Raw genomic sequence first — 27,828 nt, 5'->3', positions numbered from 1 at the left:
TGGGACCAATAAAAATGTCGTCTTTTTTATTCTTTAAATTATGATTATAAAATATTTGATGCATGGACAAATTGTAAGGTGAATATTCTGTCTGGCTTTATTTATCGTTCATTTTTAACGCCGCCGGGGCATTTGCAATAAGGATATGCTTTTTTTACCCTCTCTGCCGTGGTATTTGCCAAAAAATACCACGAGCATGTTTTTGAGGGGTATTTGCGACAAATACCAGTCTTGAGAATGAATTTCCCGCGCCTTGCGGCTTGCGAAATTTAACATTCTCTCTACTGGTATTTTTCGCAAATACCCCTCCTTAACATGATATATCTGTTTAATATCTCTCTGGACAATCAACATTAAACCAATCGTGTTTAGTAAAGCAGAGATGACATTCAGTGTGTGCACTAATGTTATTACTAAAATATTTCCCATATCAGCATATTTTACTGTAAAATTGATTGATTTTGTTTTGCATTTCTGTGGTATTTTTTTTAAAATCTCAAGGACTTTTTAAAATTATCAACATTTAGTTTAGGTCATATGATACTTCAAGTTCATCAAAAAAGCGAAAAATGTGTTTTTGAGACGTAAATGATTTAGTTATACTATAAAAACGTGTACATGAAATTTCTTTTAAAAGATGATCCCTTATCTTATACAAAATCTTCAAATATGTACTGATATTCAATTTTCGCTTCCAATATAAAAAAGAAGATGTGGTATAATTGCCAACGAGACAACTCTCCACAAGAGAATAAAATGACACAGAAATAAACAACTATAGGTCATCGTACGGCCTTCAACAATGAGCATAGCACATACCGCATAGTCAGCTATAAAAGGCCCCAAAATGACAATGTAAAACAATTCAAACGAGAAAACTAACAGCCTTATTTATAAAAAAAAATGAATAGTCTGATTTGTCGATAACTTTTCAGCACATCTTATTAGTACTTTGGCAATCGCACAAACCAAACACAATAATTATTTTCGATTGTAATATTTATTCTGAATATACTAGTACAAAAAAAATGAATGCAAGATAATACATTTTTGGAATGATCACTGGCTCTATTCAATATTCTAAATACTCTTACGATACAATCTACACGAGGGTACACTTTTCAAAAAATTACAAAAAAGAGCATGAACACGTTTAACAATCAAACATTAAAACATATACTTCCTTTTTAAAAAATTGTGTTTTTTTTCCTCTACATTCTGTATACAAATTCCAAATGTGATGTTATTTTGTCGACTTTTTGAAATTGAACTTCAATCAGCCATCGGCAAACTTCGGTACATTTCGGTAGTCCACATGACATGATTGTCAGATCAGGCCGAAGTGTGCCAAATGTTAACAAATAATGTTATCTGACAAACCGTGCACATAATATATCCCCTTGCTTTTCTGATGTTGACCTCATATTGCATTATGTAGTTCATTACCTAATCTTAAACATGTTTAACTTAGTTTAGAACAAGGACAAATTTTTTGGTTGTGAAGTCCTTTTTATCTAATAACGGGCAATCAAGAAAAGCGCCACCTCGAGGCGCTACGGATTCATCAGCACAAAAAGGTATATGTACTGATATTTCTTTTTTTCTACCACTGGTTCGATACAACTGATGGTGGACAGTAGTTAACAGGTAAATACAGTATTTGATGCTTCAGTACTATTCTCCGTTGACAAATTAAGAAATGATTAAAACTATTCAATAATTGACAGCAAAATTATTAAAACTATTCAATAATTGACAAAAGAAATTGTTAAAACTATTCTTTAGTTGACAGAAGAAATTATTAAAACTATTCAATAATTGACAGAAGAAAATATTAAAACTATTCAATAATTGACAGATGAAATTATTAAAACTATTCAATAGTTGACAGTAAATAATTGACAGCAGAAATTATTAAAACTATTCAACAGTTGACAGTAAATAATTGACAGCAGAAATTATTAAAACTATTCGATAGTTGACAGTAAAAATTATTAAAACTATGCAATAATTGACAGAAGAAACAACACGACATAAGAACAAACGAACGAACGTTAAAAATCAGTAGCACTTTACCTAACCTAATTAAATAATCAAAATAATAACAAAACAGCAAATTAAAAGTACTTAGTGTTACTGGAGGCTAGTTCAAAGCCATCACAACTAATTTATCAAGTATGTTTAAATCATATTGCTTTTCACGTATATATAGAGAATAATGCATGGCAAAATCCGTATCATATGTCGTATCATCCCGAGACATCAATATCAGCCCAAGGGCCTTTAGGCCCGAGGGATGATATTGGTCGAGGGTGATACGGCATGTGATACGGATTTTGCCATGTATTATACGCTTTATCATATATTTCAACAGAAGAGCATTATATTATATATGAACTATTTTCTGATCCATAGCACTGGGTTACCTTCAGTTCTGCTTTTGTCTTGTTTCAAACCCTTTCACTGCTCAATTTTTTATACGAAGCACCTGGGTTACCTTACAATCTGTTGTTTTAAAAATATTTTGTTTATTATTGTATTTATTTGAGTGTTTTGTATTTTTTATAGTTGCATTTAGTGTGCCAAAAAATATGTTGTGAAAACTTGATGTTCGTGACGTCACATGCGTTGACTGTTTATTTCTATGCCATTTACGGTCACTGACCTGATATCACTTTTCCTCATGAATATTTAAATCGAAATTGTCGAAATTATATTTCATTATTCATACGACCTCTTCAACCTGTTCTTGTTTCCAATGTAAACAACGATGCGTTTAACGACTCAAACTTGTTTCTTTTGCAATTTTTGGGAAAACATATTTCACTTATTAATATTTTTTTGTTTGCAACCTATAAATCATTATGTTTTATGTTTATTGTTGATATTTTAGTCTGCAGCGAATTCGTTTATCATTAATTGCGGTAATGATGTACATTTCATCGTGTTTTATATTTCTCCGTCTGTGTGATATGAGGCCTTTTTAAAGGGGGATTTTTCCCAATATTTAAATCAAATAAATAACATTAACACAATAAACAACAATTGAAAATGTTTTTTTTTTAGATTGCAGTATAAAGACAATAATAGTGCATTGACTTGACATATCAACGACATAAGGACTCATCCTTATATCGTTGATATGTCAAGTCAATGCACTATTACTGTCTATTTATACATCCCTTGAATTTTAACTTTTGTCTTATATTTTTCATTTTTTAAGTTTTAAATTTTCATTTTCCCAACATTCATATTATATGTATATGTTGCGTTTTTGTTACGTAATCGGAAATCAGAGGTGGTATCTGTACGTGTCTACAAAGGAGATTAGCCTATTTCATGTAATATTGATACTCAAAATAGATGTGATCAAGATGATAAAATAGCTAATGCACATCTACTAAGAATGTTATATGTGTTTAAATTAATTTTCTAAAACAGCCGACGAACTTCTCAATGGACTATTCTTGCATGTTTATCAAAGAGCGCACACGGTTTTTTTTTTAATGTTTGGTGCCATCAGAATACTATTTACCTTGATGTTTTGTGCCTCCCTCTGCATTTTGAAGGCCTCACTGTAATTTTGGAGGAACAGTAATTATTGAGTGGATATATGTCATTGTCCGCTTATCTGTCTTTTAAAAAGGATAATTGTACTTATTTAATTTTAAGTCACCTAGTGACAAAAATATTTGGTTATCGTCAGTTTATCTATCTTTTACCGGACAATTGTACTTATTTAAATAAAATAAAATAAAATAAATAAATAATCTTTATTTCAAGAGGATGATCCCATTAGTTAAAAACTAATCTTTCTGAGAGTCCTCAAAATAATAATAACATATTTATAAGTACATAGAGTATTATAAAGTTATATTATACACAATATACAATTGTATTTAAATAATAATGAAAAAGGATATTAATTTGCACAATTGATGAAAAATTTGTAACATTTTGTTTTAAAAGATACAAGTGTATTACTCATTTTTATTTCATTTGGTAAACTGTTCCATATTTGAGAACCTGAATATGTAAATGTTTTCTTTGAAAAAATTGTTTTTGGTTTTGGAAGTTTGAATAGTTTTTCATCAGCTGAACGCAAGTTATAATTTTGATTATCAGTAAAATGAAAATTTTCTTGTAAATAGCTAGGAACCATACCATACAAGTATTGCCTTTTGGTATTGAATGCGTTTTTCCACATTTAACCAGTGTAAACTATTAAACAATAAACTGGATGATGTCATTGTGCCAGCTTCTACTATAACCCTAGCAGATTTCTTTAATAACTTATTAAGTTTATTTATTCCACTTTCCGACAACAGCTTCCCCATATATTGCAACAATAATCAAATAATGGCAGAATATAAGCATTAAAATAGATAATACGTATATGCATAGGTAAATATTTTCTTATCTTCTGTAATAAATTGATTCTGTTTGATATAGTACATGACATTTTATCTATCTGATGATTCCAATTTAGGGTTTTGCCAGGAAGTTTTTCACAATCTACATTTTCTATTTGTTCATTTGAAATATTGATATCTAAACTGTTTCCAGTTGAACAAAGCCTTTGTTTCGAACCAATAATTATTCATTTACACTTTTTGGCATTTAATTTCATACAATTTTGCGAACACCAGTTTTCAATTACATGAATATCATTTTGAAGGTTAGAAGTTAACTGAAGTAAATTATTAGCTTTACAATGTAATGAAAAATCATCTGCATATAAATCTATTAATGAATGTTCTATAATAAGTGGTAAATCATTGATATATAAAATAAATAACAGAGGGCCCAGGATAGAACCTTGTGGTACCCCATTTTTATGCATTTAGTATTAGACATGACACTTGTTGGCTTCGTTCAAACAAGTATGACTTAAACCAGTCTAGTGTACAATTTGAAACATTATAATATTCAAGTTTTTTCAATAAAATTATATGATTAACCAGATCAAAAGGTTTCTTTAAATCTAAAAATATAACTCCGTTATCTCTCCATTATCTATATTTGTTAACCATTCATCTACTAATTTAGTAAGTGCAGTAGTACACAAATGTTTAGGTCTGAAACCTGACTGTGTAGTATTAAGAAGGTCATTACTATTTAAAAATATATACAAACTATTAGCTATATGTCGTTCTATGATTTTTGAGAGACAAGGCAAAACTGCTATTGGTCTATAACTATCAGGATTACAGGCATCGCCACTTTTAAAAATTGGGCAAACTCTTTCAGTTTTAAAAATACTTGGAAATTTACCACTTTTGATGCTTAGATTAAATATATATGTGACCAGCCACGACATATCCAGGCTTATGGAGGTAGAACGTCAATGTGAGACAAACGCCGTTAACTTTATGACTAGCCATTTCCAGGCTTAGGAGGGTACATTGTCTAAAATATGATTTTTGTATATTTATCTAGAATAGTCCGAAACAAAACTCTCTGTCATTTTATTATGACATATTTGTTGTAATAGCAATGAAACGAGTCATTTCTAATACCGGTATGAAAATGAGACTGTTTTATGACGACTTTTATTTATTGAAGGCACTAATTTATAAAACACAAAATTATTGTATTAATTGGCTTTTAGTGATGTTCAATAGCGTATTTGAATAAAATTTCAAAGACTTAAATTTACTTCAATGCAAACAATTCTTAGCTCTATTTTAGAACATGTAATTTAAACTTGTTGAAATGAAGTTAGTTTAAAATTTGTCAAAGTAAGCATTAAGAATTCCTTTTTTAATTTAGATTTATTATGCATGTCTCTATACATAGTATCAGAATTGGGTTTCTGACTGTTATCGGGTTTGTCGTATGCTGGGTCGTGTGGACTGTCGTATGCCTGTTATGGTTGGACTTAACCAACAGCACACCTTACTGACTTATGAGTATGGGTAAGGGCCTGAAAACAGTTATAACAAACACAGTGAAGTTGGTTTTAGATGTTATATCTTCTAAAGCGCATTCGATAATCATATATATTTTACACAATATAATAGTATATAATAAAAATAATAGAAACATATAATTCATATAAATGATCAAATAATATAGTATACAAATTTTATGTAAATGCATGAGCATATGCATTTAAACTGACGAACACGTATGCTTATAATATTTCTTATAAATAAAAGCTTATTTAGCATTCAAATATATGAGCAAGATGCAGACTTAATATTAAATATATGAGCATAATGCGAGACCGACTATTTGAACCTAACAGAGCATAAAGCACGTGCCGAACAGCATAAAATAATAAGTATATATTTTGACTAGGGGGATGTACATATGTAAGAACATATTGAGATCTGGTATCTTTCGAAATATAAACATGGTAGAGCATATATGGCGCTTGTAAAAGCTTAAAACTATAAACCTATCAACCCAAAAATATCAATTCCGACAATGAGCATTGGTTGAGAAATATTCGAAATCGAGACTAAACTTAGCATTACGAAACTAATCGCGAATATGCTAATAATATAATTATGAAACAATATAATATGAATTGGGGAAAACTAGCTATTAAAATATACGAGCTTGCTTTGTATCAAAAATTCATGACTCATAATAAAATAGGACTAAACGACAAGAATAGTTTACGATAAATAATTTCTCATTAAATTAACATACACATGTGAAAATTACGCATAACGCGTTTATTAAAATAATCAATATCTTATCCTTGCGGAACTGACCTTAAATTGTATTAAGTATGAACACGTGATAAGTCAAAATTATCATTTCCAACATGCGAGCGTAAAACTTAATTCTATAACGCGTTTAAAAATACCCTTGAGTATAGAAAGTTTGTGAAGAATAAACCAACCTTTTTTTGAACATATATACATCTATTTACACTGATCGAGAAATCAACTTTACTAAAATAAAATGGAAATGAAACTTAACGAAGTTTCATGATGCAATTAAATAAAATAATAAATAAAAATACTTGACTCACCTGAAAACAGTTATAACAAACACAGTGAAGTTGGTTTTAGATGTTATATCTTCTAAAGCGCATTCGATAATGCCACTTTAGGGACCGAAATTCACTTGTTCGATTTTGCGTTACTGTTTCAGGTTCGACCAATCAGATTCGTTAAACAATCAAGCTATCTTAGTTACCCTGATATTTTGGGGTAAAAAGGGGCGTGGAAAGGTCTTTGCTGGACAAGACAAAGAACCCTAATTGACCAGGTTACCTAGACATAGGTTGTTTACACAACAACTTGTTTGTGTTTACCGGACAATGGAATTAGTAAAAAACATGTCTGATTGTGTCCACTTAGCTTGTCGCTAAAACATCTTAAATTGATAAAAATAAAGCCTAACAAAGAGAAAATCTAAAGTGACAAATGCCAAAATTAATATCTGTTAGATTTGAAATTCTTATCTTAAATATATCGAGAATATAAAAATGATTTCCTTCAACAATAATGAACGATTATAAAACAAAAAATACTTTTAATTAATACTGCATCTTCGAAATGATCTTTAAATAAATAAAATATCTTAAGCTTTTGCTTTTTTGCTGAAAACTAAATTTTCACCAAAATATAAAATGAGGTCCAAAATGACTCCATGACAATAGTATGCGACGCGTAACAGTTTATAAGTAGGTGTTATCTTAAATGCATTTGATACGGTGCATTAGTTATGGATATATTCAGACTTCATTTATGAAAGGAAATCTATAGAGCAGAAATTTGAGACCAAAGACGCTAAAATTGTTTATAACATTAAACATTTCAGCATCGACGGTAAAGGAATCTGTAAGGTATTTATCTTCTCATTTTATTTATTTTGATTTGGAAATTTTTTTTGTATCAATTTAAAATGTAGATTCAAATATTTTTCACCTCAAACGATAAAGTAAAACTTCTTCAAACTTATATATGATGTACAGTTCGGCGTCCGCAAAAAAGAAGCGAAGGAAAGTGTTTATCTCTTCTTCACAAATACGTATTTCATTGAATCTCGATATTTATCATGTTTATAATTTTTCTAACAATGACGTTCTACCTCCATAAGCCTGCAAATGTCATGGCGGGTCACATATGTCAAGGCTGGTGCAATGACATCGCTGCACATGCTCAAAATATTTGGTCCGACATCATCTAAACCAGTTGCTTTAGACTTGTCAATTTTTTTTAAATACATGTTTACATCTAAAATACTTATTTCTGGTATAATAAATTTTTCAATACCCGTTTGTAACTTTGATTTTTCAAATTTATTGAGTGCATCAAAACTGGCACCATTATCATTATTACATAATTATTAATTTATTTTTATCAAATTGTTTGAATGATCTATATTCTTTAGTATGGACAAATGCTTCATTTTTGATATTTCGGCCATGTCCACTATCAGGGCCGTAGCTAGGCATTCATTCAACTGTAGGCACAAATCGGCAGGGGTATGGGGGGCCGATTAGACCCCAGCAGGTCCAGGACAGAGCCCTGGTAGGGGGTTCAGGGGGGGGGGGGGGGGGGGACGGATTTCAGCGTTTTGGCTGCAAAAATTTATAAACAAAAATATTAAATTTTCTGGTAATTTAATCATGATAATTATAATATACATGATGAAAAGTTCGAAGAATTATGAATAATTTACCATAACATCTGAATGGTGAATTCTATAAGTTAACGCAGTACAATTGGAAAATCAAATATTAAAAAAATGATTTACTGTACTGCCCATCATAGATCCGCGTAACCCTGTTTGGTATTTTCAAATCTATTATGTTATGATCGATATATACGTTTAACTTAATGGATAGTACATATTGACGATCCTTCATTAAAAAAAAAATTAAAAAAATAGGCACGTGCACGTAAACACTGATATTATACTATATAATAACACTATCCTTTTGGCTAGAAAGACACCAACCATCAATATTTTGATTCTTAAACCTTCACCCTAGCCGTACAAACACATACACACATACTCGATGCCTAATGCAAAAGTTCTGTTCTGTTCATACTAAAGTAACAAAATTCAAGAAATTCGTATTTCTTTATATCCCGCTCTACCATGTCTACTGCAAAATCCCTACCTGCTTAGGAATTTGAATAATTGTGGTCATTACAGGTAAATATATTCTCAAAACTACTGGAAGCTAGTTGATGGATTGATTTTTAAACATCCAGTGTAAAATAATAATTAATATCTAAGTTGAGGTTCATTCAACTTTTTGTTGATAGAATTGAAATGATCTGAACCGAAGTTCTAGTTTATAGTTTCTATATAAGGTACACACATAAAAAACATTCAATTCTATCCAATGATCCATTCACTATTAAAGGACGAGAGACTAGTGTACACATGACATTCGATAATTAGAGTTGTGACAACTTCACTGGAGTTCATCTACATATAACGTTGTTTATTATGTTTTTTAATTAAAAAAAAATATTTGTGAAAAAATTATGTGTAGGCACGTGCCTAAAGTGCCTAACGGCAGCTATGCCCCTGATCTATCAATATTAATATTGACATGGTGATAAAATATAGGTTAATGTCCTACACTCAGGTATGATATACATTTATCAACATCAAAACAACCGTTCAACTACATTGTAAATCGTTAGTACAATCATCTTGAAGGAAAGTTTTCTTGTAAAGCAGGTAAATTAAAAAAATTTGTTGTAATGTCTTTGGTTTGTCACCAAATTGTTTTGAATTATTTGAAATATTTTTTGAAAAATTATTTAAAATTTTAATTGATCTGTAATTTCTATTTTGAAAAACCGAAAAAAATCTTTCTATATTGATTCTGGGTACTGACTTTGTTAATCATCTCGATAACGTGTGATACTATTCTTTTATTTGCATTTATGAATATATCACTTTAACTGTTTATTCTGTTTTTTTTTGTGATGTCCGTTTGACGTGTCTCTGTACTTATACACCCCGTCATTGTGTTATTGTGTTATGGTAAATGTATGTATTCTTTTTTGCTAGTTTGCTATGTCTGTGTGCCTTTTTGTGTTTCTTTGTTGCATATAGCTTGACTCTGTGCTTGTGAAGCCCGTTATTGTGCTATTGTAAATTCTTGTATTCTTGTGTTGTATTTTTAATGATGGCCTTTGTCTGAGTGCTTTTTTTGGTTTATTTTTGCACGTTGTTTTGTGGTTGTTGGGGTTGTAGTGCAGTGTTGATTGCCTTACCCCGTTTTTGTCATTATTGCCTTATGTGTCTGTTTTTGTTAACACTGCTGTCAATATAATGAAATGTTATGCGATTGTCATGCAAGTGATAGGTTAAGCTAGCTATATAACAAAGTTTAATTCATCGTTTTCTACATAAGAAAATGCCTGTACCAAGTCAAGAATATGAGAGTTGTTATCCATTCGCTTAATGTGTTTGAGCTTTTGATTTTGCCATTTTAGTACGGACGGCGTTTGGTATTTTTGTGATTTTAGTTTTTATCTGATTAAACTAAAGTACGTACTACCTTCAAGAAACTAAGGTGGGGAATACTACAAGACAGGTAAATAATCAAAACATTTCTTTTTTGAAAAAAATTTCTCCTTCTATCTCAATTTGTGAGATTTAAGTTTCAGATGTTCCGGAGCACCAGAGATCACCCCTAGTTTTTTTAGGGGTTCGTGTTGTTTATTTTTTCTATGTTGTGTCATGTGTGCTGTCATGTGTGCTGTTTTTTGTTTGTCTTTTTCTTTTTTAGCCGTGGCGTTGTCAGTTTGTTTTAGATTTATGAGTTTGACTGTCCCTTTGGTGTCTTTCGTCCCCCTTTTAAAACTCTTGATAAATGTCATAAATACATTTTTTGCCATAAATCCTATCATATTATCTTATTTTCAGTATAATTGTGGAACTTCGAACAAATTGCTGTTTGTAGTCCCTTTTTCGTAAAGGAACACAATGGGTTGTAAAAGGAAAGTTTGTATCATTGGTGCAGGGCCATGTGGTGTGACAGCATTGTTTCACTTTGATCAGATCAGCGATCCTTCGACTGAAGTAGTTTGTTTCGAGAAAAGTGACACATGGCTTGGGCTGTGGAACTTTACATGGATGACGGGTAAATAATCAAACTCCGAAACAGTGGTGACGTTGCTTCGCTAAACTATTAAAGTCAACGTAGCGTAGTAAAGAGGACGTAACCGCTGTTTCGGAGTTCGGTAAATAATAACTATTGTATTTGATTAGGCATATTTAAGGATTAAGGATATAAGGATTAAAAAGATGAATACATTTTTTTTTGTTACTTCAACTAGATCTTTGAATGAATGCAGTGCAATAGACGAACTCCTAAGACCACCAAAGTAATTAAAGTAAGGCACAACAATGGTCTATCTACATAAAGAGACGAATGCTTTCAAACGGAGAATCCAAATTGATAAGCGGAAGGAAAAAACGAGAAAAAAACCAACATAATACAACCCATCATGACCAAACGAATCCAACGAAACTCAGGGATGATTTGATTTAAAACTTAATATATATATATATATATTTTTATCAAAAATTGACTTTGAAGTTATTTTGTGCATATTGTCTTCTCAGAAATTACATAAATCTTATAAAAGTTTTTTTCAGACTTCAAATTTTGCATTATACTTTTTACTCACAGTAGAAAATGACAAAAGCTTCAAAATTAGTTGATTTTCAAATAAAAAAATGATGCATTCTTCTGAAATGAGATAATATAATTATAATTGCACGTATAATGTTTTATGGTCCTTCCAAGACACAAAATAGTCCACGAAGATTAACTCTTCTTTCGCTGTTATAGGAACTGATGGATTTGGAGAACCATGTCATGGTGGCATGTACAAACATCTTTGGTCGAATGGTCCGAAAGAAGGTCTAGAGTATCCGGATTACACATTTGATGACCATTATGGCAAAGCAATACCGTCTTTTCCTCCTCGCCGCGTCTTGAGAGATTACATGGAAGGTATTTCCTTTTTTTTTCTTTTTTCTACAGGTTGGGTTGTAAGTTATTTGTGTGACAATTTCTTTTCATTGAAGCGTCATGGGCGATTTATCATCATGTCTATAATTATAGACGGAACGCGCGTCTGGCGGACACATTTTATAGCCTGGTATATTTAATGATTTACATGTTTTAGCTTATATTTATATACATTAATATTTAGTTATATTACATTTTTATGTGTTTTGCTTTACTCTGTTGTCACGTGTAGCACGTGATCTTATGAGTGTTGCATCTAACTGAGAAAACAAAATAAAATTCTGAAATTTCACAGCAAAATCAAAAGTATGGTTTATCATGTATGATTTTAAATTTTAGTTTCTTGTGTATAATTCGGAGTTTAGTATGACGTCCATTATCACTGTACTATTATGCATATTTTAGGGGCCAGCTGAAGGACACCTACGGGTGCGGGAATTCTCGCTACATTGAAGACCCATTGGTTGCCTTCGGCTGTTGTTTGCTCTATGGTCGGGTGGTTGTCGCTTTGACATATTCACCATTTCCTTTCTCAATTTTATTTATCATGAAAAATACTTTTACTTTTGTGCCTGTCCCTAGTCACGATGCTCTGTCCTATGTTAGTCTTGTATTTAAAAAAATAAGTTCATTTATATCTTTCTGAGTTAAGTATAACATCGATTTTCACTGAACTAGTACACATTTTTGTTTTGGAGCCAACAGAAGCCCGCCTCTTAGTTGTGGATTTTCAACGCAGACCCATTGGTGACATTTGGTTATTTTCTAGTTGTGTTGTAGACCTTTTGGTGACATTTGGTAATTTTCTGCTTTTGGTCGGGTTGTTGGGTCTTTGACACATTCCCCATTAGTGTAATTATAATATGCTAAGGGAGCTACCATTTGATTTTTAGGGGGGAGGGGCTAGGATGAAATTTGAAAAAAATAGGCAGGACAGGAGTTTTGAGTTAAAAAAAAAGGCAGGATGAGACACTTTGCAAAATAAAAGGCAGGATGACAATTTAGGTAAAAAAAAGTCAGGACCGAATAGAGTGAAAAATAAAAAGGCAGGACAGAGATTACAACTAAAAAAAATGCAGGACAACATTTTTCATCCTACCACCCCCCATAAAAATCAAATGGTAGCTCCCTAAAAGGTAGTAGTGATGTCTCAAACTGACGTCAGAATAATAATCTAATTTGATTTTTTCTTACAATGAATCAAATTATTTTGGTGAAAAATAAATACGTTATACCTTTGAATTGTCCTTTTTAGGGAGGCTTGTCAAGAAAAGTAAATCAGATTTAAAGCGTTTTATCAAATGGAACACCGTTGTAAGGTATGTGACCTACAACCAAAAATCAGATGACTTTACAGTGACAGCGGAAGAACTTAAAACAGGTCGCACATTCGAAAGCAAATTTACACACGTTATTGTTGCTATTGGAATATTCAATAATCCGAACAAACCAACTTTTGATGGCATTGATACTTTTCCTGGACGAATAATTCATTCGCATGACTTCCGAGATGCTGCACAGTTCAAAGGTCAACGTGTATTGGTTGTTGGAGCTAGTTATTCCGCGGAAGATGTAGCTCTACAATGTTTGAAATTTGGAGCAAAAAGTATTGTCACATCTTATAGGTCGAAACCAATGAACTTTAAATGGCCAGCTGAAATTGAAGAACGACCATTAATAAAGAAAATTGATGGAAAAGTGATCAATTTTATCGACGGAAGTTCGGCGGAAGTAGATTCAATAATTCTGTGTACAGGATACAAATATAGTTTTCCGTGCCTGGAAGAAAGTTTACGCCTGGTGTCAACGCTATCGGTATATCCTGCTGGTTTATACAAGGGATCCCTCTGGTTAAATGGTGGTAATCGAAAATTGTTTTACATGGGAACGCAGGACCAGTACTTCTCGTTCACAATGTTTGATGCACAGGGACTATGGATATCCAGGTACAACATCTTTATAATTATGTCGAAAAGCGTAGTCGAAAAAGAAAATCATACGCTCCTTACAATGTCCATGTAACATTAAAAATTCTGGAACCAATTTTTTATTACCCTAAGATTTTTAATTTTTAAGCAATTTATACTACACAATGTATTACTCTATACTGTATACATGTCTTTATTTAAGGGTCCTACTAAAATGCGCCCATTCTCCTAGTTTGTATCTTTTACGTATTCCTCACATATCTGTTTTATGAATACATTTGCAGTATATTGATTTGTCTGTTGTACTCTGTAGATGCAATAGAATGTATTACAGTGCTACTCTATTTTCCAATCAATTGTTAAAGACCGCATATTGACCTCTAGATGACCATATACAAAATATGCTTTAGCACACAAGGTTGGGATTTTTTTGGATTAAGTATCTCCGTTCGCTTCCTCATTTTATTTACTCCTGAAAATCAGTAGCCTGATGCACATCAAATTACATAGAATACTTATACATGAACTTTCGGTTTATGAAGTTTGACCGTAACCATTTTGATGGCTTGTGTGCAGATAACCACTATCTCACAATTGTATTACTAAACATTGTTCAGAATTTGTATATATATATCTTCTAATATATTATCATTATTAAACTTATCATTTAGGTTTATTACTGGAACTTTACCGAACGAACCAAAGAGCATTGAGGAAATGAAGAAGGAGGAGCAACAATGGGTACAAAGACGCAAAAACGTTAAAGATTGCCACGATGACATTGACATACAAGCCGATTTTATTCAAGATCTAAGCGACGGAACTGGATATCATCCAGATGCACCAAAGGCAGGTGCATTATTCCACAAGTGGGAACATGATAAAGTAGCGAATATAATCACTTACAGAGACCAGCCATTTAAATCGGTTTATTCTGGTACTATGGCTGCTCAGCACAAACCTTGGTTTCAGGACTTTGACGATTCAATTGCTTCCTTTGTCAAATAGGTAGAGATACACAGTAAAATATATAAATTCCTATTCATGTTTTAATTAGGAAAAACTACATTTTGACCAAGAAAAGTGATCATTCATAATCTTGAGAATGTTTAGAATGTAACAATGCGTTTAATATGATTGTATTCTAGGATATATCACAATGTTTATTTCTTTTATAAAGATATATACATAACCAGTCCTATTAAATAGGTTTCAAAGAGTTATTGTTCTTTGTATAGTTTTTTGCATATTATATTATAAATACGTAAATGTTTTCCGGATGCTTTTTCTATATTTAGAACTTTAATAGAGTTATAAAAAAAATATGATAAGACCGTTGGTTGTTATTGAATCTGCCTCTGAACCTAGACCTACCAAGATGTGTGAAAGCTTCACTATACTAAATATATGTAAGCGGATGTGGTATGAGTGGTAATGAGACAACGCTACATCCAAGTCACAATTTGTAAAGTAAACCATTTCAGGTAAAAGTACTGTCTTAAACACGGAGCCTTGGCTCACACCGAACTGCAAGCTGTAAAAAAGGAGAAACGAGAAACACTTAAGAACCACATCAACAAACGGCACATACTGAACATCCGATTCAAACAAATCCTGCGAGTTTAAACGTTTTAACAAACCTTCACTGTAATAATAGTGTACATCACTACACAGAAAGACACACTATAAAATATGAATTGAAATAGCAATTAAATGACATGGACATACACTGAACATGTAAGCGAGTGTTCCAACTCTCCCTAAAACTGGTACAGTGGTGTTACAGGACAGTTGAAAATGTCTTCAAATCATTAAATTCTACTCATTGAAAGTCATTGTTTAAAAAAATATTCAATTTTACCACAAATCAGAAGATTATGTACTCTTTTGTTGTTTCAATGCAAAACAGTACACCGTTGTTCAATAGTCATTAATCGGTTCATTCGTCTCAACTCGGCCGATTCCGTACCCTCATATAGAAGGAGAGTAGCGGATTCTACCGAGAATTGCCGAATGTAATCGGTTAGGCAAAAACAAATCCGGGTGACATACATGTACCAAAACAGACAAAAACATCAAACAAAGGAATAGCAGAAACACTTTTTAATACTCTACTACAAAAACAAACGCCAGCATAATTAAAAACGGACTATTTGATAACAACTGCCATTTTCAGGACAAAATTAATGATAGGTTGAACGTTTTTTTTTTATGGCTAGACAAAAACATCCGCTTATATATAGCACATATATGAATACGTAACAGGAATACATTGCAAATAAAATAAAGAACACACATATAATAGAGAAATACATAAATAGTAGTATGATAGTACACCACAACATGAAAAGCACAGAATAATAACGAAAACCTTTCACACACAGTACAACACAATATAATCATAAAATGTGCGTCGCACAAATGTACAAAAATGTGCCCAAAAATGTAACTGCATTCGATACGTTACACGATAGAAACATATTGATTATAATCTAAAACATTTAAAAGCAGTTATAGTAAATAAAAATTATAGGCCAGAGCACCTGACAATGATGAACAGCCTTGAAGGCAGGATGAGACACTTCCAAAAAAAATCCAGGACTACAATTTAGGTAATAAAAAGTCAGGATAAACTAAAAAAAAAAAAAGCAGGACCGAACAGAGTGAAAAATAAAAAGGCAGGACAGAGATTACAGCCAAACAAAAAATGCAGGACACAATTTTTCATCCTAGCCCCACCCCCATAAAAATCAAATGGTAGCTCCCTAACCACAGATCATTTACTTTGAGGAAATTATTTCAAATGAATAGAGACATGTGTAAAAGTTTATATAATTAGCCACAAAACATTCTATCGAGAAAAGGTCTTATCAGGTTTCCACAATTAAAGATAATATATTATATAAATTAAAGAAAATGTATTTGAGCGAAACATGCTATATATCTGAATCACCAAATCATTCATTAACAAAGCAATAATAGAATACACTTGTAATTGCAGTCGAATTTTTAAATGCATATGATAATGCATTTGACATATACACAGTGATACATTGAAAAAATATAGAATAAAAAAATGAAATATCCCATTATTGGCAATAATACTAGTAGGTTATGCACCGTTCATTGCCAGGATTAATTATAAAATGATGAAGGAAAAGCATGAGTTCGTATTGCAAAATGACATGCATCAGTTCTTATGATTTATATATTTTGATTAGAAATATTGGTAAACTGCTCTTGCCTTAATTTCATGGGGTTATATTTCACCCGACACTATGGACTCCTAGCTTACAAGTAAAGAACAATAAAATGCAAATTAAAGGCAAAAAACAAAGGAAAATAAGCACTTTAATTATAGATAGTTTTCAAAAATTTGTAATAATCATGGTGCAATCATTTCTGGCTAATCTAGATGTATAAATACACAAAAAAAAAGAATAATAACCACATTCATTTATAGTTCTATTTTTTTGTATAGAAATCTTTCTTCGTCGGTATTTGCAGAATTTTCTAAACTTGTCACCTAAATAATTAATACCATTGAAATTCATTCAAAATACAGAGTGCCAAATAAGTAACAAAATGAAGAATTTTAAAGAGACCTGCCCTTTTCAATTGTTAGAGTTCGTTGTCCAGGATATATAATGAAATACACACTACAGATAATTAGACCGAAAACTAAATACGCATAGTTTGAAATAAGTAAAAAAGATGTTTTAAATTTTGTAGAGTCAAAATAATTTAGAATTATCTCCCCTTCACTATAAATTTGCCAACATTATGTAACAAATGGATTTTTGGAGCTGAAAAAATTATCATAACATTGGGAGCTCGTTTAGAGGTATAAAAAAGATGTTTTAAATTTTGTAAAGTCAAAATCATTTAGAATTATCTCCCCTTCGCTATAAATTTGCCAACATTATGTAACAAACGGATTTTTGGAAAATTATCATAATATTGGGAGCTCGTTTAGAGGTATAGGTTTTGCCTCAAAAGAATTTGCACCAAGACTAGTGAAATGAAAGAGACAAAGATTATGCCCTTAGTTAAGAACAATTCAAAATACGCCTGATTACTGATTATCGTGACATAAGACCATTTCGGAGACCTTTTGCCTACGAACGGACACACAGTTGCCCGTATCCAATATAGTGCAGAACTCACCAAAGTTGGAACTTAGCATCGTGGATGACAATGGAATTCCAATGGAATTCGGTTTATCTTCCTTGCCCATATTAAAAGATATGCACGTGCATAGTTTATTTTCTCTTATTAAGCTCACATCGGCGTGCATACTGCTTCATAACGTACATGTATTTTGGTTAATCAATTTTAAAGAACACAGATACTGAAATACATGAATATCACACGTGAACAGATTCATTGCGGTCTGTTTAAAAATCTGATTGTATATTTTGACCGACAAACAAAATAGTGTTAAGATAAGGACTTCCATCAAAGCCTATAGATCCCATCTGATCTAATTTTCGACTAACAAAAAAATAGGTGATAAACTTTTATATGAAACCAATTTACATCGTATGATTGTCACATACACGATTCTCAATTTGAGTTAATAAGTATTGATCAAGCAACTGTAGAAAAGTACAATGACATTTAAAAAAATGCACTCACCTTACACGTGCCACATAAGACTACATTATGTTCCATTCGAAAACATATTTTATCTGTCGTCAAATGATAGTGCAGTGTAATTTCTGTTAGATCAAGTTTTAAGGTCAAACAAGGACATTTTTGTTTCTATATGTCAGCCTTATTGCATATTCTAAAATCATATAATATCATTGAAATGTATAAAGACAAGAAAAATATTTCAAAACAATATGCTTTATTAAAATTTAAGTAGAAAAAAAAACCTAAAAAGTTATATAGATAAAATATTTTTAACAAAAAGCCTAATTTTCCAGAAGATCTCGTGAGAGTGAGACTAATGATTGACACAACAAAATAATTGTTTGTTATTCATCAGTTATTTCCCTTATCCAATGAGGGGCCTCGGTTATCGAGTGGTGTAAGTAGTTATTACTGAAATCTCTAGCCAATAAAAACTAATGTTGTGAGTTCAAACACCGCTCGTGTGGATGAACTTCAGTCCAATCTTAATGGAAAAGGATTGTTAGTTTTCTTACCGATGGTCGGTGGTATTCTCCAAAACTCCGGCATACTCCACTAATTAAAACTGGCTGACGAAGTAGTACAAACTGCATAAAAAGGCATTAAAACACATAGCTCAAATCAAATCACTAATCCACTGCAATCAAGCTTGTTACTTAATCAACAGTGATGTCATTTGCTACGAAAGGATAAGCAGATCCTGCTCCACGTGTGGCACCTGTCGTTTTGCTCTAATTGATCAATCAGGAGTCTACTTCGTCAGAATTATCTCCCCATTACGCCAGTTCATTTTCACAATCGTAGAAATGGAAGCCATTGTAGGGATGACGCGCTACCAATTTTGCTCATGGAAACCGATAAGTTTATCCACATTGCACCATTACGATCCTTATATGGCAGTTGTATTTTAAAAGACGAATGCATCAACTAGCTAATGAACATCAGTTAATTATCTTGTCTGCATTGATTCAACTTAAAACTATTGTCTGATCGGTTGTCAGGTGGAATTTTCGTAAATTCATAAACATTTAAAAAAATTCTAATTAAAAATTTCGTGGAAGGGCAGACTAAATTTTTTGAGTGTATAAAGACTATAAACCCTAGTTTTTACACACAAAAAATTATATTTTTTCAAAGATATGCATTTTCATCATCCAACTTGAAAGACTGTCGTCAAGTACTTTCAGTAAAACAATAGCTATTCGAACATACCTTCTCTGTTTTTGTGACTCATTAGATAGGTATTTCACTTGACCCATATATTTCATCTTTTATTACTGTTATTTTTTTGTGTTATAAAGTCAATCTGTAGCTTTGATATATAAAAATAATAGAATCTGAAGCGAGACGATGTATGAAATAATCTTACTTTGTACGATATCAATACAAAATATTCAACTCAAACACGCCCTAACATAAAAAGGTGCACTCGATTTTCTCTTTTCGATATAATTGTTACCCATTCTTTGGAATTTTTTCTTGAGTCACATAATGGAAGGACAGACACAAAAAATTTTGAACTAATAGATTGATATGTTTTCCGTCCCTGGTAATTTTTTCAAAGAAATCTGAGGTTATGCATTTTCTTCATCCAACTTGAAAGATACCCATATCGTCGACTTGAAATCTAATTGTTCTGCTTAACTATGTACTAGATAAATTAAAAACTTATGCAAATGGGTTTTTTTTAAAAATAAAACACCTCGTAATTGAGGAGAATATTGTAATTTTGTTTGTTTCTATTAACTTTTAAAATTTTTGTCACCATAGTAAACAATCCAGTACACATTTATCGCCTTCTCTAACAAATAGCTTCGATTCTTTTGTTCTATTTCAACCGGGTTTCCGACTGTGATCATACAAACCATCCACAGCACACTACACACTTTCAAAATATAATGTAAAATATGGAAACAAAGTGATTAAGAAATTCATGTTCCGAGAAGTTTTGAGTGAATTCACGTGAGGTTCATCATAGCCAGAGATAGAAAATCTCACAATGTGCTTTATTTAAGAGAATATGTTATTACATTTTTAAATGTTGATAAAGCGGAAACAACTTAAGATTTACAGTTTTGTGCAGGAGTATATATTCTAGACCTGTAGAATAAATCAAGAGCTGTTTACAATTTGTAAACGCGTATTTGAGACCATTAATTCACCAATTGATGCCATCGGATCTTAAAATACAAAACTGTTATATCAATTCTAAGGTAACTGATAGAAAATAATGTCGAAAATTTTCATACGTCGTCTGCGCTTGGGTGTATGTTTTCAGAACAACTCTGTTGAGTGAGGACATAGGTTTAAATTCTGGCTTAATTAAACCAAAGCATTCACATTAGTATTTACTCTCTTTCACAAAACATGCGGCATTGATGAATACAAACAAAAACTGGTCAAATCGGAGTTCGAAAACATTTGTCGGGGAAGAGTGACATTCCTTTCTCCTGACAGACTGAGGAACACGAACCCAACCAAAAACGCAAGTGCTCTGGTAAAGAAAGCAGATATTACTCTACATGTGGCCTCTGACATGTGGCACCCGTCGTTTTTTCCTTCTTACTTCAGACCATCAAATATCCTACGTGCAATGCAAACGCAAAAAAAAAAAACCCAAAACAATTGCAGCCTTATTAGATGCTGTGTTATAAATTAGGTATTTATTAATATAACACAGCCAATGCTTATCTAGTGTGTAAAGCTCATTATAACATTACTGTCTAGTCCGTCTAATGCAACATAACATTACTAACATAATTAAATAAGATGAAACCGTGCTTTGGAAAAGGTTCAAAGTTGAGATTGTTAGATGCGATAGGTATTTAAGGAAATTCGAAACAACCTCTTGTATCATTTCTGCAGAAAATATATAATCAGGTCAGTTAAAAGTATATTATATTTTCATTGATTTGTTTTAAAATCATGTTTGCTAGTTAGATGTTTAGTTTAACGAAAGTTACCGGTGAGCTGTTTATTTATTGAAATGTACAGCTGCCGCTTCTGTCATATTTTGCAGAAAATAATTTAAAGGAATCTGTCTTCGTTAATCAGATAAATTAAAAAAGTATGTTGCATTGTGAAATGATGGCTTTTTCCTTTTTAGTAACGTATTTAAGCGAACAAAAGGACAATCACTGCAATAAATAGATTATTTTTATAATACCGCCTTGGTAACATACTATGTTATAGGACATCTTGGTACTCGGGTAAGGTTAGAGCAACCACATAAAGCAATATCAAACACATAATTGGTGCAATTCATGGGGTACTTGTCTTTAATAGACAATAATATTTGTAATTTATAAAGATCGGCGATTCATTTTACTTCCGTAAGTTGCTTATACATGAACGAGTTCCAGGATTTCCTACCACAGAGGGGGTAATCCGTCGAAAGCAGTAACTCCTGAACAAAAAAGTTGGTTTAATGAAAATGATATACTCAATGAAACAATTAGGATCTTAATATAAGAAAAATTAAGCGTTACTTTACTAAATAACGAAGTACATATATATATATAAAGAAATTCTAATATAGTTTTCATTGCTCGCAGAAACTTTCGAGGATCTGAACAATCACAAATTTGTATTTTTGTATACGTAACCCTTCCGTTTGAACCATCGATAATAAATATATATTTTGTATATTAACTTGCATGTCAACATTCATGACACCATATCTGTGAAACTCGTGCAATGGAATTCTCACGCTAAAATCCATTTAACATATTTAAAGGAAAAATGTAAGTAAAATACTAATTTGAAGTTTTAACGTTTGGAGATTCAAAATAAGAGCTACTTGAAACATTGTATGCAAACCTTTTAAATGTAAGACGGGAATAGGACACGAGAGGAAATCAATAAAATTCTCAATAGCCAACATTTTTTACTTTTCAACAAATATTTCATTAAATTAAAGAATTTTTACCAAATCGCTGTTATTGTTCCCTTTTCTTAAACAAGACAATGGACGATAAAAGGAAAGTTTGTATAATTGGAGCAGGACCTTGTGGCACCTTAGCATTATTTCACTTTGATCAGATCAGCGATTCTTCGACGGATGTCGTCTGCTACGAGAAAAGCGACAGGTGGCTCGGACTTTGGAACTTAACATGGATGACCGGTATTTATTGTTCCCGTAGCATATATCATTTTGCTTAAACATATTTTTATCCTAATAACATATAAGAAAAATATATTTTACAAACGTTTATCGTTTTTTAACACTAATTTATCTTTATTTTGGAAATAATGATAAAGTTTGAACAACATGAAACATAATACGGTAGAGTCATTCATTTATATATTGCAGGGTATTTCATTTGTTTGATTTCATAAATGCGAAAAAGCATTGATGATTTAGGGACAGATTATAAGCGTTAACCATATTTGAATTTACTTCTTATCACTAAAAAATATTTGAAAATTACATAACCTTCAAGCAGAGCGAAACCAGTTGCTTTGACGAGGTAAGCGACCTTCCATTTTGCATACATCACACGCCGTACAAATCAATTTTAAGTGAAACGTCATGTAAAACTCTGATAATTTATTCATAATCAACGTTTATCAGGAACCCTTACAATCCAGACATAATATAAACCCGGAGAGGTATTTATTATGCATATGTTTATCTAAAAACGTTTTGTGTTTTCGAAATACATGTATTATGTATATATTTCGTGCAAAATGCATCCAATCTTAAATTGAGTGTGGAAAAGTTCTACACAAAGTGTTGAGCAACAAGAGAGGTGAAATATACATAACGACATTTTATACTTAATAACTTTGAAGCTGAAACTATACTGAGAACGCCATTGTAAAAAAAGGAAAAAGGCCAAAAAAACAAACAACAGTTTACAAATCACAACTAAAAAACATTAGGAATGAGCAACACGAACTAAACCGAAATCGTGAGTGATCTCAGATGCGCATTCTCCCGACGGATACGCAAACCCTTCTCTACGTGTGTTCATAAATTTTTCACTTTTGAATCGACTATATAAATATAACATGTATAATCCGTCCAAAACACAAAGTCATAAACAGTTGTTTATATTTTTTTGCTGTTCTAGGAACTGATGAATATGGAGAGCCTTGTCATGGTGGCATGTACAAACATTTGTGGTCAAATAGCCCAAAAGAAGGTCTAGAGTACCCGGATTATACCTTTACTGAACACTTTGGAAAATCAGTACCATCTTTTCTTCCACGACCAGTTATAAGAGATTATCCGTCGTCCACATTATGACAAAAAAAGAGCTATATGTAGTATTTTGTTTTGAAACGTTTGGTGAATATATATATATTTTTTAAAATTATTACGCATCCGTCCGCCCCCCCCCCCCCCCCCCCCCCCCCCACCATTATGACAAATGATTGATTGATTGGTGTCTGCTATATGACAATTGAAGAGCTGTAAATATGTTGTAAACTTTTTGACATTAGAGGAGCGGATAAAACCTACAGTAATTGAAAAATAGGAAGTCACAAATGACAAAATTAAACGTTAGATCTTGTCAACCCTAACGATCTGCAAAAAAGTAGATAGCAATGATGAAATGGGCTGACAATGACCCAATGTGAAATAAAATGGTATAGTATTACCAATGTTATTTCAACTGATCGGGTGGAGCTTATGTTTTAACTTGCATAACGACAGTCTTTTTGAATATGTGTGTGGTAAGGATGATTGCCGTTATAATTATAATTGAATTCTAATCACCTATCAGTGTCACCAAACGCATATACAAAAAATCTGAGTGTATTATATGGGACAAATAACTGGACACTTCATTCTGAGTTTATCCCAAAACTCCTGTATACAGATGGATCAGTCAAGTGAAATAAATCTAGTAATACCTTCAGAGCATTTGCCAGCGATTATGAATACAATTGTACAGTGAAGGGAGATCGGATTATTTTTAAATAACACTATGAGGAAGAGGAAATAACCCGACCTTATGAATAAACCCGTATCGTTCACACAATTTTTTTTATGGCAATTAATCTGGCATAATAACATCCTTTTGTGCACCATGGTGAAAAATTTGTGATCTCAACCAGAGATATTCCATAATTTAATATACGAGGGAAAGGGTTTGAACCCGGAATCACAATTTACGTTTTACGTTGCAAACAAGAGTATCTAATCCTTTAAAAAAAAGAGGATTTCTACATTAAGGCTTAGTTCAGAGGAGGTCATATTCGATGCCAATCGTCTCGACTTTCAAAAACTGATTTTGAAAGGTAAATACAACATGATTGATACTTATGAAAAATGTCTGGGGAATATAATATGATTCGAAATCAACTGTTTTGTTTGTTTCAAACACGTTCGTTTTGTCAAAGACTTTTAAATATTTAATATAGAGAATAAGTCGAATATTATAATATGTCATAGTAATATTCAAGTCTAATAAAAAGCACAATTGGCGACATCAACAGCACAATATATAGCCGAATTGAACCCTTTTAAGTTGCACAATAAAAGATAAATTAATTTTCTTTGTCATTTTGTTTGATTACCGGAATTTTTGTAGATACATTTTACATTTTCCTAACGCGCAAAATGCTATTAAAAATGAATGAAGTATCGAAGTTTATTAATGTTTTAACTCTTAAACATGGTTAAAGGACATAGTTAGAACCCTTACGTGGATTATAATGCCAATTATTTGTTAACCTGAAACAAAGATAAATTCTCCACAATTATGTGAAAAGTGCTAATTCAATGAAGACTGATACGGGAAAACATTGATGGTATTACACCTATACACTCAGTCGATAATATAATTTTTTTAAGCAGGCTTGTCAAGAAAAGCAAATCAGATTTAAAGCAGTTTATCAAATGGAACACTTCTGTAAGATATGTGCGCTACAACAAACAGTCAGATGATTTCAACTGAAGATCTAAAGACAGGTCATACATCAGACAGCAATTTCACACATGTCATAGTTGCAGTAGGAATATTCAATTCCCCAGAAAAACCATACTTTGTTGGAATAGAGACCTTTCCTGGGAGAATAATACATTCACACGACTTCCGTGATGCTACAAAGTTCAAAGGTCAGCGAGTATTGGTCGTTGGTGCCAAGTATTCGGCAGAGGATATGGCGTTGCAATGTATGAAATTTGGCGCCAAATGTATTGTGACGTCTTATAGATCGAGCCCAATGAATTATAAATGGCCAACTGGCATTGAAGAACGGCCATTAGTCAAGAAAAAAATCGGAAAAATTGTACACTTTCTTAATGGTAGTTCTTCTGAATTTGATTCAATTATCCTGAGCACTGGTTACAAGTACAAGTTCCCGTTCATGGAAACCAGTTTACGACTTACTTCATCAAGTACTCTATATCCTGCTAGCTTATACAAGGGTTCACTTTGGTTGCAGGGAGGTAATAGGAAACTGTTTTACATGGGTGTCCAGCATCAGTTTTTCACCTTCACAATGTTTGATGCCGAGGGACTCTGGATATGCAAGTAATTTTTTTTATTTTTTTTATTTAAAATTCGTGTATAATGAATTAAGGCTCCACTAGTTTATCGTCTCTTTTCAACTTAGTAACCTATGTATTAAAGTGTTTAAACTCCCTCAAGGAAAGTTTTTTTTAATACTTTTATGATTTATTTGAGGCCTTTTGCTTTTGGTTTTTATGCTATCGGTTTATAATTTAATTTTGGATGTAACGCGTCTTCTGATTGGCTGAGGTTATTTTGTTATGAGCCCATAGACATAATTTAGTCATGTGACCGTGACGTCATCAACGTTTTTTCATGGTTTTCTAGGGTTAAAAATGGAATTTAGAATTAAATTATAAGAAATGACTGTAATATTTTTTCTGTCTATTCGAAATAACATAAAAAATGTGGTGCACACTGTTAAATAACCCGCTACGCCCGTTATTCAGTGTGCACCAAATTTTTTATGTCATTTCTTCATAGACAGAAAAAATATTACAGTTATTCCTTAAATATTTTTGAAATTCCAGACCTTTAGTCACGATGAATTATACTTTTTGCTACAATACTGAATTATTGTGTTTGAGTTTGTTGATATGTCTTTGTTCGGAACTGCTACCTTCTGCTAACACTTAGGGCATTCTTCATTTTATTATGATTCCTAATAAACATTTTATAGAAATTGGTATGAACATAATAAAAAAAAAACACGGTTGTATCCCCCTTCTGTATTTATTAAGGTATATAACAGACACTTTACCAAACAAACTAAAGAGCTGTGAAGAAATGAAGAAAGAAGCACAGAAATGGGTACAGAGATGCAATCAGGACATCCATGAACAAATTGACTTTCAGGCTGATTTTATCAAAGATCTGAGCGACGGAACTGAGTACTCGTCCGATGCGCCTAAGGCAAACACATTTTTCCACAAGTGGGACAATGATAAAAGAGCAAATATTGTTACTTACAGGGACCAGCAATTTAAATCTCTGTATTCTGGTACAGAATCTGCTCCGTGCAGCAAACCATGGTTTCAGAATTATGACGATACAATTGGCGCTTTTGTTTAGGAGATAGAGTAATTAGGTATTTTTTAACTGTCTTCAAATAACACCCCACAATAAACAGTATGCCTAAAAATTGTATGCTTGTATTCTGTATTATATAATTGGTTATCAAAGGTACCAGGATTATAATTTAGTACGATATAAGTTATGCGTAAGAAATATACTTTTGTAATCGTAATTTTTAAAATTTAACAATGTTAAGCTGTACTATTTAGGCTTAAATAGTATGTTTTGTGTAAAACACCAATACAGCATTTAGCCTTCATTATATTTTGTTATATTTGAAGTAACAAAATATCTATACATAGAATAATTTACAATTTGTTTTTGATATTACAATGTATTAAGAAATACAGGACGAAAAAGACAACAAAGCAGCAGAACTCAACTAATCAAATGCGTACATCCGTCATCAATGAGCTTCCCATATTGTACAATACATGGTAAAACATGAAACATTGTTGAAGACCGTACGGTGATCTATAGTTGTTTATTTCTGTGTCATTTGGTCTCTTGTGGAGAGTTCTCTCATTGGTAATCATACCACAACTTCTTTTTTATATGCATACATATTTTTGTCCATCTGATGAGTTAAGCCTTTTTCAACTGGTTTTTATAGTTCGTCCTTATGTTGTACTGTTATACCACTGTCCCGGGTAGGGGGAGGGTTGGGATCCCGCTTACATGTTTAACCCCGCCAAATTATTTATGTATGTGCCTGTCCGAAGCCAGGAGCCTGTAATTCAGTGGTTGT

At 32.1% G+C, this 27,828-nt stretch overlaps 2 protein-coding genes and 1 long non-coding RNA gene across 4 annotated transcripts; all 3 read left to right on the top strand.

Annotated features, from left to right (window-relative positions):
* The first annotated feature begins 1,513 nt into the window (after positions 1-1,513).
* On the top strand, positions 1,514-15,125 carry LOC139498475 (trimethylamine monooxygenase-like). 2 transcript variants are annotated; one of them, XM_071286863.1, is made up of 5 exons: positions 1,514-1,647; positions 10,861-11,077; positions 11,792-11,956; positions 13,230-13,920; positions 14,574-15,125. In XM_071286863.1, exons 2-5 carry the CDS (start codon positions 10,921-10,923, stop codon positions 14,908-14,910), a joined length of 1,350 nt encoding a protein of 449 aa, XP_071142964.1. In that variant the 5' UTR covers positions 1,514-1,647; positions 10,861-10,920; the 3' UTR covers positions 14,911-15,125. The 2 variants fall into 2 exon arrangements, with proteins under 2 accessions (XP_071142964.1, XP_071142963.1); XM_071286862.1 differs by lacking the exon at positions 1,514-1,647 and adding an exon at positions 7,657-7,807.
* A 7,382-nt stretch (positions 15,126-22,507) lies between these two features.
* On the top strand, positions 22,508-23,648 carry LOC139498474 (uncharacterized). Its single transcript, XR_011657944.1, has 2 exons — positions 22,508-22,663; positions 23,616-23,648. It is a non-coding gene; the product is annotated as an uncharacterized lncRNA (long non-coding RNA).
* A 1,762-nt stretch (positions 23,649-25,410) lies between these two features.
* Positions 25,411-27,077, top strand: LOC139497621 (trimethylamine monooxygenase-like). Its single transcript, XM_071285853.1, has 2 exons — positions 25,411-26,027; positions 26,747-27,077. Exons 1-2 carry the CDS (start codon positions 25,411-25,413, stop codon positions 27,075-27,077), a joined length of 948 nt encoding a protein of 315 aa, XP_071141954.1.
* Positions 27,078-27,828: the final 751 nt, after the last annotated feature.

Source organism: Mytilus edulis, chromosome 12 (genome assembly GCF_963676685.1).
Source record: "Mytilus edulis chromosome 12, xbMytEdul2.2, whole genome shotgun sequence".
NCBI lineage: Eukaryota > Metazoa > Mollusca > Bivalvia > Mytilida > Mytilidae > Mytilus > Mytilus edulis.
Note: the sequence above shows the minus strand (reverse complement) of the source record. Positions and strands in the feature narration are given on the sequence as shown.